This window comes from Penaeus monodon, chromosome 11 (genome assembly GCF_015228065.2).
Source record: "Penaeus monodon isolate SGIC_2016 chromosome 11, NSTDA_Pmon_1, whole genome shotgun sequence".
Taxonomy (NCBI): Eukaryota; Metazoa; Arthropoda; class Malacostraca; order Decapoda; family Penaeidae; genus Penaeus; species Penaeus monodon.
This window is the reverse complement of record NC_051396.1, coordinates 23,691,315-23,703,814: the sequence shown is the minus strand read 5'-3', so window position 1 is coordinate 23,703,814 and position 12,500 is coordinate 23,691,315. Positions and strand designations below refer to the sequence as shown.

At 36.6% G+C, this 12,500-nt stretch overlaps 1 protein-coding gene across 1 annotated transcript; it reads left to right on the top strand.

The window, feature by feature from the left end:
- The first annotated feature begins 141 nt into the window (after nucleotides 1-141).
- Nucleotides 142-10,750, top strand: LOC119578508. The gene is made up of 4 exons (XM_037926079.1): nucleotides 142-430; nucleotides 8,296-8,396; nucleotides 9,832-9,899; nucleotides 10,738-10,750. The coding sequence occupies exons 1-4, from the start codon at nucleotides 142-144 to the stop codon at nucleotides 10,748-10,750; spliced, it is 471 nt and encodes a 156-aa protein (XP_037782007.1).
- The last annotated feature ends 1,750 nt before the right edge of the window (nucleotides 10,751-12,500 follow it).

The following is a 12,500-nucleotide window of genomic DNA, read 5'->3' as shown; positions in this document are numbered from 1 at the left end:
TATTCAGATTTAGGTAACCATGGTTGGTATAAGAACTATAGTTATAATGTACCTATTTATCTAAAACATACACAAATTATATATTTAATACATTTGTAATTGCATTATCTAATCCTAAATTATAGTTCTTCCATTGGTGTAATGGCGGCTCGGAATAGAAAAACATCAATGTCAAAACCTTGTTATATTCCTTCTACGCCCCATGAGGTTGAAAGTGGCGCAGGGGCGGGCTCATCACAGAGCAGTCATGGGGTGGGCGGCCAGGTGGGCGAGGCAAATGACGGTGACAGTATTCCACACACGAGAAATGGCATCCTGAATACTGGATCGTCTGCTGTGGGAATTGATGTTATGGCCACACAACCTTCCTCCTCTGGACTCGTTAGGGACGTCATCGGAATATTTGTCGTTGCATTCGATACGAAGGAAGGTAAGGAAGATATTCTGGCAATATGTAAGGGACCTCCTAATGTACAGGTCTTTACGTTTCATAAGAGAAGGGATCAGATTTTTTGACGTGTCAGATCGCCCGTTTTCTAAATACAAATTGACACGAAATGATGAAAAATAAAATAAAAATAAATAAAATAAAAATAAAAAATAAGAACAGAAAAACATGGGAAGAACAATTGATAGAAATTCTAAACACAAAAAACTATTATATCAAAGATAACAAACCAAATGAATGGTCAAGATCAAAAAACAGAAAAATAAATGTTTGTTTATCACGAATAAAAACAAAACACACAAGATTAAAACAACATCTATACAAAATAAAAATGGAGACAGACCCAACTTGCAGATGGTGCCAACATGAAGCAGAAACCATAGAACACCTAACACTGCAGTGCCCAAGATTTAACTCATATAGAATGAAATTATATGAATCATTAAAAAGAATTAATATAAATAATCCAAATATGTCTCTTTTAATAACAGGCGAAGAATATTCATCAGCTAAGAAATACTACATGTTAAGACATTTCAAGATCTTCCTACAAAGATCAAAAATAATAGACATAATATAAAAACTCCAATCAACAAAGAAGAACCAAGAATCAAAGATCCAGGGAATATAGACTTCAAAAGTCTAAAACCCTATAAAAGAAGAAGAAGAAGAAGAAGAAATGATGAGTAATTCCAATCTATACCGAGCATATCATAACAATTGCTAGTCCCATGTTCAAAGGCTGGGGGTAAATTCAGTGAATGAATTTGCAATAGATAAGTGTTTTCTTCTGTCTGGTTTTGTTCTTAAAGAGAAGCTGCATACTCACTGATCTGATTTCTACTGTAGTAAAGTTGTTCTACAGTATATTACACATATATTACATATATGAAATATGGCTAAGTTGCCAAAAAATTGTACTGATATATTCTTCCAGTCTTTTAGTATTTGTATACAGGAATGTATATGATGTAACCCCCATACCCCATAGTCTAGGTTCAAATTATGGTTAATGTTACAGAGAGTGATGCACAGAGATAGAGGGAAATAGACACTGCTATCCTATAGAGCATAAGAATAGAGTCATAAGCAACACAGGTACATCTGCAGCGGCCTCATATTTATCAAGAAATAATGAAAAGGCCCTCTGCATGTCACCGCTCAGAGACTAAGTCCACAACACCCTCACACCAGAATTCTTAATGTCTGTTTTGGGTAAGTTGTCACAAAGTGCTTATGAAGGGGGAGGGGGTTACAGAGGAGCTTGCCTAGGGAATAAATCGAAGGTAGGAAAGGTTAGGTTTGGGTTTTGGGTTCACAGGCTACGCTGTTGTTGGGACTTTGTCTCCAGAGGGTGTGTTGCTCTCAGTAACATGTATCCAGATCATAAAAGAGGCCTTAAAGTTTAATGGATATTGCTGAAGGAAACATGAAGAAAATTTATTGTATTACATAAAAATATATGAGGATTGTCTGTTACTCTTATATTGGTATGGTATGACTTTGAATGTATTACACTAACAATGAAACTGAAGAATCTGACCTCACCATCCAATAGGACGTAACATTCTTAGACACTTATGCTCTACAGCATTTTCTTTGCAAACTAATAATAATGGTAGTAGAGAGGCTGTAAATTTCCAGGTGTTCAAGAGAAAATTTTGCAAAAGTGAGGAAGCAACAAAATAATCAGATGGAATTGTAATGGATGATGTAAGAAAAGAAAATGAAATGAGCTAATGGAAATTGTACTTGGTCGTTATTTGATAATAGATACAAGCAATTAGTCTATTTTAGCCAATAAGGTATGTAATAAATAACCATGTGACAATAGAAACTATACCCAAGGGAAGTCCATTGAAATTCAATTCAGTTCTGTCATGGCTTAACTATTTAGAAGGTACTAGAAAAACTGTTTTGCTTTTACTTCCAAAATATGAAAAAGATTGGTGGATAGGGGTTGTAATTCATTGCACCAGAAACTAGGAGAATTTTTATGACTTGCTTGCTGGCCATTCTAGATTTATTGGTCATGGTAAGAAATTGCAGGGCTTAATCTTTATGGTATGACACACTATGCTAGGGCAAATTGAAGATGACACTCTTGTAGTGGATAATAAATTGCAGTCTTTGGTACAAGACATGAGTATTAATGCCACAGATAAAGAAGCAAGAATCAAGGAAAGTGGTGCTCACAGCCTAAGTCCATCTTGTCCTTTAAAGTTTCAGCTCTATCTTGCCATCTTGGGGGGTGTTGGGAGGCAATGCTTCCCATCAACCCAGCTTTCAGACAGTGCCTTGAAGGGGCACACCTGGTCACTTCAGTTTAGATCTTTGAATAAAGTGTGTGACATGGGTTTAAGAACAGTAAAGAATTACCATATCATTATGTGAATCAGATATTTGCCTGGGCACTGCCCTGCCAGAACATATGGGGTGAAGGTTTTATAGACTAGGAGCGGGGTAAGGGGCAGTGCTCCTCCTGAAAGGGGGTTAGGTGCCAATACCCCCTACCGCTTTATATCACCAAGGTGCATTAAGTGAAGTTGCCTGGGCGCTCCCCTCCCGGAACATACGAGGTGAAGATTTTGCATACCAGGTGGGGGGAGGGAGGTGGTAGCACCCCCTGAAAAGGTCTTTAAGGGGTAAGGTCCCATGATTACAAAAATGTGCAATGCCATAATGAAACTGAAGATTGTGACCTTGCCATCCAATAGAAAGTATCATTCCAAAATACTTTTCTTATGTAGTAAGAACACACACACACACACACACACACACACACACACACACACACACACACACACACACACACACACACACACACACACACATACACACACACACACACACGCACACACGCACGCACGCACACACAAATACACACACAACACACACACACACACACACACACACACACACACACACACACACACACACACACACACACACACACACATGCACACACACACACACATGCACAAACACACACACATGCACACACACACACACATGCACACACACACACACACACACACACACACACACACACACATACATACATTTATTATTTATATGGCTTAACCCAATGCTGCTGGGCATGGCATATACGTACATGCCATGGCCACTGTGAGTTTACTTTATTTATTGTTTTTACACATAGATGGCTACACTTGTACTAATTCACCAATGAGCAAATTACGCCTTTTTATCCTTTTCCTTGATTTTCGAAAATATTTTACGTTACCTTATATTACTGTTACTGATGTCTGTAACATTATAGTAGTTATAATTTCTATTATAAAAATAACACCATCAATATTCATAGCATTAGTAGAAAAAATGTTTTTCCTGCAACCTCAAGGAAAGGTGAAATCAGGAAAAAAAAAAAAAAAATGAACACCGCATTTTCCCGGTGGCATTGGGTAACAGGGGAGGGTAAGAAGCAAGTAGGAGGGGAGGGAGAAAGGATAGGGAAAGGGGGCTTAAAGAGGAAAGGGGGTAGGAGGACTAAAAAGAAAAGAGGGGAAGGAAGGAGACAAATGCTTAAAAGAAAAGGGAAATGGGGAAGGGCAAATAGAGGATAGGATAAGAGTAAAATGAGGGGAAGGGAGAAGGCACAGAGAGAAAAGAAGATGGGGAGGGATGGATAGGGATAAAGGTGAGAATGAGGTGGGTAGATTAAAGTGGAGAACGAAGGATGTGAGAGGGGAGGAGTGAATATAAGCAGGATTTAGGAATGAAAGGAGGTAACAGAGCAGGAGAGGGAAAGGAAAAGAGAGAGGAGGGAGAAGTATATACGAGGTACCTTCAATAAGTTTTGAGACTTTTTCCCTAAGGACACTTTTTTTCCTCAGACAAGCAAGAAACTCTAGCCCCCTTCAAAGTACTCCCCTCCAGCTGTAGTGCACTGGTTGTGTTGTTCCAGCAACTTCTGGAAGGTCCCTTGCAAGTCCTCCGGTGTGAATGTGTCCATGACCCTCGTCACAGTCTTTTTCATCTCCTCAATCTCCTCAAAATGACTGCCTCTGAGGTTGTCCTTGAGCTTGGGGAACAACCAAATGTCACAGGGAGCAAGGTCTGAACTGTAGGGAGGGTGAGGAACTGTCTTGATGTCTCAGGCTAATAGTTGAAAACACGGATGGAGGTGTGTACTGGTGCATTGTCCTGGTGGAAATGCCACCAACCTGATTTGAACAGCGACGGCATTTCATTCTCTTTCAGAACTCCCTCAAGACCTCCACTTAGTACTCTTTGTTGACTGTCTGTCCAGACGGAACTCAGTGGATGTAGGTCATGCCTTTTCTGTCGAAAAAGGGGATCAGTACGAGTTTCAGGGTGGACTTACTCTGTCTGGCCTTCTTGGGTCAAGGGGAGCCCTGATACTACCACTGGAAACTCTGTCTCTTGGTTTCATAGCAGTAGATCCAGCTTTCATCACAGGTCATCAGAGCCATGAGTAGTCTTGGATCTGATTTGATAAGCTTAACCATCTCCCTGCTGTCGCTAACATGTCTTTCCTTTTGTTCGTCACTGAGCACCCTTGGGACAAACTTCGCACAAATCTTTCACATGTTCAGTTCATAATGAACAATTTTTTGCACAGTTCTCACACTGACTTCAAACTGTTCATTTATTGCCTCTGTTGACATTCAGTGGTCTCATCCATAAAAGTATAAATTTTCCCCACCAGCTCTGGTGTTCTGACTTCCCTCCCCCTCCCCACACCTCTCATCATCACTCACTCTCTGCCGCCCTTAAACTTTTTGTGCCAATGAAACACGGATGCCCTGCCCATGCAAGTTAATCCGTAAGCAGTCTGAAGCAGTTCATAAGTTCTTTCCGAGTTTAATGCAAAATTTATAGCGTATCGCACTTCTGAATTGTCCTTCTGTTCTGACTTCATTCTGCAAAAAAAGTCAGCTATGACCAGCATGGTATAGTAGGGTTTGCTTAACTTCCACGTACAGCTGTCTCTTTCAACCTGGATTAACAAAAATGGTGTTTTATCTCATTTGACATATGGTAATGCTATATCAAAATTACAAGAGTGTGGGATGATTATAACTGCCCTATGAAAAAAGTCTCAAAACTTATTGAAGGCACCTTGTACTTCTTAATTATTATTATTTCTTCTGCTGCTGCTGCTGCTGCTGCTCTTGGGTGGTGCCATTATTATGATTTTTGGTGTAATTATTATCATTATCATTGTTATTGGTGCTGTTACTGCTATTGTTGTTGTTGTTATTATTGCTATTATTACTACTACTATTATTATTATTATTATTATTATTATTATTATTATTATTATTAATATTATTAAACAATTACTATTACACTGGTCAACAGCAAAAAAATTGTCAATAATTTTTTAACTGATTTTAGACAATTTTGATGCGCTGAACCCATATATAACATTGATTTTGCTCAATCAGGTCAAATTTGTGTTCTATTGCCAAATATTGTTTTTTACGGTTGTTGTTCATACATAAGAGTATTAGCATTTTCGTGGCGGGTATTACGATATAATTTTGAAGTTGCGACTGCACATTTTTTGCTAACAGACATTTTTTCCTTATTCAGATGAATGATATAGATTCGTCCAGAAGGTCTTGCAGAAATAAGCCGGATGTATTCTGCTACATCTGCGGTGAATACACCGTTGTTCCTAACAGGAAACCAGTCACAAGTTTCGTAAAGTGTGTTTATCATGCTTATTTTGGCATGAAACTTGGTGATCAGGACAAAGCTTGGGCGCCTCATGGTCTGCAAGAAATGCACCGAGTATCTACGTCGCTGGACCCATGGAAAGAAGGACGGGCTGAACTTTGGAATTCCTATGGTTTGGAGAGAGCCGAAAAACCATGTCAGTGACTGTTACTTCTGCGCTATTAATTTGACTGGGTTCAACAGAAAGAACCAGAGCAGCCTCAAGTATCCTGATCTTGAATCAGCACGTCGTCTTGTACCTCACTGTGATGAAGTTCCAGTACCTGTCACAGTAGAACTTCCTGAGTTAAGTGATGAAGAATTCTCCAGTATTGAAGACAATGAAGAAGAAGTTCCTAGCGATGATGACGCTCCGAATTCCTTTTCCCAGAAGGAGCTAAATGATCTTGTCCGTGACCTAAACTTGCCAAAGTCATCCGCCGAATTGTTGGCATCAAGATTGAAAGAAAAAAAACTTCTTTCTGACAGTACTCGCATCACTTTCTACCGCAACAGACATTAAGAATACGTTCGTTTTTTCTCTGAAGAGAAAGACTTGGTGTACTCTACAGATGTTTCACAGCTTCTGCACAATCTTGGATTGCCACAATACCAACCTGTAGAATGGAGACTGTTTATTGACAGCAGCAAGAGATCACTGAAAGCCGTTCTGGTGCACAACGGCAACCAGTTTGCCTCTATACTGCTGGCTCACTCGACTACACTGAAGGAGAAGTATGAAGCGGTGAAGTATCTGCTGGAGAAAATTAGTTATTGTCAGCATGAGTGGATGATCTGTGTTGACCTAAAGATGGTGAACTTTTTGTTGGGACAGCAGTCCGGTTTCACCAAGTACCCGTGCTTTCTGTGCATGTGGGATAGTAGGGACCGAGCTCAGCATTACATGAAAAAGGAGTGGTCTCTGCGGGAGGAATTGGAGCCTAGCAGATAAAACAACATCATCAACGCCCCTCTGGTGGACAGAGAGACAGGATATTCTTCCGACCCCTGCACATTAAGCTTGGCTTGATGAAGCAGTTCACCAAAGCTCTGGACAAGGATGGTGGCTGCTTCACTCACCTGTGCCATGCTTTTCCAGGAGTGACCATGGAGAAATTGAAAGCTGGCATCTTTGACGGACCTCAACTATGTCAGCTCATCAGAGATCCAGAGTTTGAAAACTCAATGAATAAAGTCGAACTGGAAGCGTGGAAGGCATTTGTTCTGGTTGTAAAGAACGTCCTTGGCAACAACAAGGCCAGCAACTATGCAGAACTCGTCACCAAAATGCTGACTGCCTTCAAAAACCTGGGATGCAACATGAGCATCAAAATGTACTACCTATTCTCACACATGGATCGGTTTCCTGAGAATCTGGGATCAATGAGCGACAAGCAGGGGGAGAGATTTCATCAAGACATGGAGATGGAGACCAGGTATCAGGGATGGTGGGATGCAGTCATGATGGCCGATTACTGTTGGACTTTGAAGAGAGACATCCCTGCCGCTGCACATTCGAGGAGCTCAAAGAAACAGAAATGTCAGCACTGAATGATCAATGATGACCAAACATCTAGTTTTCATGCATCTGTCTTTATTAGTGTCCTGTCTACTGATCAACTACTCAGTTCTGATCGATGTTCAGCATTGATCAGTAGATATTGTAATAGTTACCAATGTAATGCAATGTTGATGTCAATACAGATACCGATCAATGTTTGCAACATGTCGATAATTATAAATTGGGTGAGAAAAAATATATGTATATATATTGGATGTATAAGTAACACAAATAAAACAAAAATGCCGCTCTAATGTATTCCACTTTGTAAAAAAAAACAATTTTTCTATATTCACTTAGTTGAAAAACTTGACCTGATCGGGGAAAATGGATGGCATTTTTGGATTCAGCAATGCAGATTTGCTCTAAATGAGTTGAAAAAACTAAGACAACTTACAAAAAATATTTTTTTGTAACCCAGTGTTATTAATTATTTTAGACTTTTCTCAATTATGGTTGTATTTTGTCTGTAATTACTATTTTCCTTGCTTGATCATTGCTCTTTGATATTATTATACATACTATTTTTGTATGTGTGTATTCTTTTAGTCTCTTTATCTGGTTTGGCATCTTTCAGGAAATCTACTAGAATGGTGTATCCCCCAGGAGTTGCCTCTAGAAGGTGTAGAGTTCCGTGCTCTCATCAGTGGTGCCACATACTATCACATCCGACTTCATGTAAGTTCTTGCATAGTTATTTAGTTTGCTTACTTAATGACTCTTGAATGTGATGTGAAGCTTATGAATACAGTAACTTAAAAAGAGAAACATTTACTAATGATCGAAAAATGTCATAGGAAAAAATCGCCACCTTCACAACCTTCTCCCCCCCCCCTTCCCTTCTCAACACATGCCAGTTTTTTATAGGCTTGTACATTCATGTCAGATATGATTATCAGGGACTGTAGGTAGAAATCAAATACTTCTTGATTGAAGGAATGTTATGTATGTCCCTTTACCTTACATATTATTTTATTCTTTCCTACAACAATGACACACAAACATTTACAAAACAAACAAACCACAAAGCAACAATCATATAAGCTCCCTCCTTTGCTTACAACAAACAAAGACACATACAAACAACCCACCACACAAACCACACACACACACACAAGCAAAGAAGCAAAAGCAAAGACAGCAACAATTGATTCAAGTGCTGCTGCTCCCTTATCTGCTCCCAAAGTACTGTTACCTCAAAACATGCTTGGAAAATGACTAAAAAAATTAGTTCACCTGTTTTTGTGGTTGCAACACTAACTCCTTTACTGGTAGCATTTGAATAAAACTAACTATATTGTATGTTAATATTAATTAAATATGAGCCTGCTAATTAACAATGTTGTAAAAAAAAAAAAAGTCCATGCAAAAATTATCTGAGAAAAAACCTTATACAGTTTGGATCTTTTTAATGGAATAAACAATAAGATTTCTTTTTAGTTTGTATAAAGATTAGTTTTAACTATACACAGTCTGGATATTTGCTCACTTACATAGAAATGATCTGAAAATCACAAAAGGCATCTCCTCTTAGAATTAACCCTTTCCTGACGGGTAGGTATTCATAGTAGCCGGCCTCACGCTGGGGCTTATATCGTCGCACTAGCATGCGCGACCCATCATGCAAATACCAGCATCCCATGCCATTATTCGAATTACTACAAAGGATATGTTGCATTTTCAGTTTTCATTATTCTAAGTCTCTACTTGCCATATTCCTGATAAATCAAGACTGGAAGTGATATTTTTGTGTTATATAGACTCCCTAGTTGATATTATTTCAGTCTATAGTCGAATAAATAAAGCAGTGTGTGGCAATCCATGGAGTGAGATCGTCAGTCTGTTGATTTTTTTTTCCATAGAAATAAAAATTAGAAAGGTTAAAAAAAAACTTAATCACACTTTCAGTGTTTCTGTGCCTCCAGTTCTCATTTTTTACATCACTTTACACACAGAAAATTGTAACCAAGACCCACCCCTGAATTTATTTTTTTTTTTAACCAAGACTATGTTTGGGGAAGTAAAAAAATTTTATAGGTATTATATAGTTTGTGCAAAACCAAAAATATCACAAACAACTATGTCTTTGATGTACAAAATGTGTGAAAAATAGGCAAAATCTCTTGATGTAACTCAGCTTGTTGAGAAAGAAGTATCAGTTAATGTATCCCCAGCCTTACAGTAGGTTCGCGAGTGTTAAATATCGTAGATGACAAAAACGTGCCACCAATTTGATTTAAAGCATTTTCTCATAGAATTATGTATATTTTATCATCATTATATCATATATGGATCATTTATTATTGTTTTATTTGATACTCTTACTATTATGTCTTTTTATTAGACTCCATTATTATAATTATCATTAATCATGGTCATCACCATCAATTTCTATAGAATTTTCGGCAAGGAGACTATTTTGTGCAGTTGTTACGAGAAGCTGACAGTCCACTCAGAGATGGAGCGAGGGCACGCATGAAAAGTGTGGTGTAATTGTGGCAACTATGACACCCTCCACCACCACCTAGAATACCTAGCGCACAGCAAGTAAGGTAGTATATGGTCAGAGTTGCTATATTATATTATATTCTAGTTGCTTGGTAAGTTAAGTATATAAAAGAAAGTGAACAAGAAGGTCTGAGATAGGATGGTCTGATCCTTGTTATTGGCCGTTCATGCTAAATATTGTTGATGGCCCCATGCAAAAAACAGAAAAAATATAGAAGTAGAATGATTTTTTTTTTTTTTTATATGGTGTAGGTATATATCTATATTGACATATATATAGTGACATATATATATTGAACACAATATATCAAACACAAAACACACACACACACACCACACACACACACACACACACACACACACACACACACCACACACACACCACACACACACACACACACACAACACACACACACAACACCACACACACACACAAAAACACACACACACAAAACACACACACACACGTTATATTGTGTTGTGTTTCTAGTTATAAAATTTTGTTCTACAGGTCTGCCATTTAGATTTTTCCACACATGAATAATGTAAACTTGTGCATGCCATATGTAATGCACATACCACAAATTGTGATATGGAAGACCAACCCCACTGGCCTTGAGGATGATTGGCTTCTGACCCCCCCCCCATTCTTTATAATTTTAGTATTTTTTCAAAATGTTCAGGTGCTTTTGTATTATTATTGTATTATTAGTATTGATATTATTATTTTATTATTCTTATTATTATTATGTATGTCATGAGGCTATGATGGAAAAGTGATGGCGCGCAGAGAGGAAATGCCCATTTTCATGCTCAGGATTCTATTCCTGCGTGCCATTAATGGTGGTGTCAGTTGTGTTACAGAAAATATAATATTAGAAAAAAATATTCAAATTGGACACAAATACAAAAAATAATTGTTTTATGTCCTTGTTGCAAGGAAAACCAGTCTATTACCATCTGGATAATCAAATCAAATGACAAATATTAAAACATTGGAAAAAAAACAAACAAACAACTAAAAAAGAAATCATGCATAAAGAGAAGTAAGTGTAGAGTTTGAGGCCTAGTCTTGTCACTAACATGAATGTCATGTGAACCTGGCCTATAAGCTACACAGAGACTATCAGTCACAGTAGCCTATGCCCTTACTTTGAGCCCATGTGATTGCCATTAACCCAATCCCGCTAGGCATGCTGATACGTACATGCCATTGCCCTCTGTGAGTTTATTTATTAAGTGTTTACACATAAGTGGCACCTTGTTACTAAGGGCACCAATGAGCCATTATGAGTACTACCGTCTCACCCATTCTCACCTTTCCTTGATTACGAAAAATATTTACAATATCTTATTTTGCTGTTACTTAAGGTGTATAACATATAGTAATTATAATGTCTATAATAAAAAAATCACACCATTGATATTCATAGCATTGGTAAGCAAAACATTTTTTCTGCCAATTAAAGGAAAGGGAAATAAGGGTAAGGTCACAAGATCTACTAATGGACTCCTTTGTGGCTAAGCACTAGCAGAGCCACCACACACGTACAACACACGCACTTATATTATATAATATATATATATATAGAATATATATATCTGTCTATATATATCTAGATATATATAGATATATAATATATATAATATATATAGATATGTTTTATATATATATATATATATATATATATATATAACTATATATAAATATATAAAAAAAACAAAAATATATATATAGATATATATAAATACATTACAACATACATACACACATACATTTATATAATATAAGTATATATAAATATAATAATGTATCAAGTAATATAATATAATGTATATAAGTATAGGTATACATATATCTTGTATATAAGTATAATACATATAATGTAATAAGCTATCTATAACATATATATGTATAAAGTCTATACAAGTATAGATATTAGTGTATATAAGTATATATAAATATATAATATATATAATATATATAATATATATATAATATATATAATATAATATACTATATGTAATATATATAAATATATCTATGTATATATATATATATTATATATATATATATAAATAACATTAACATAACATATACACGATTACATATATAATTAATATATATTAGATATATTATATATATTATATATATTAGAGCTACTTATATACATCTATATATATATACTTGTATATACTGATATACATATATATGTATATATACTTATATACTATATATGTATAATAACTTATAACATATATATGTATATATAC

Excerpts from the sequence above, each read along its gene's own strand:
- LOC119578508 (XM_037926079.1), top strand. The coding sequence starts at position 142 with ATGGCGGCTCGGAATAGAAAAACATCAATGTCAAAACCTTGTTATATT. Across the intron at positions 431-8,295 it reads TGCATTCGATACGAAGGAAG|GAAATCTACTAGAATGGTGT; the intron begins GTAAGGAAGATA and ends GGCATCTTTCAG. Across the intron at positions 8,397-9,831 it reads ACTATCACATCCGACTTCAT|GCAAAATCTCTTGATGTAAC; the intron begins GTAAGTTCTTGC and ends TGTGAAAAATAG.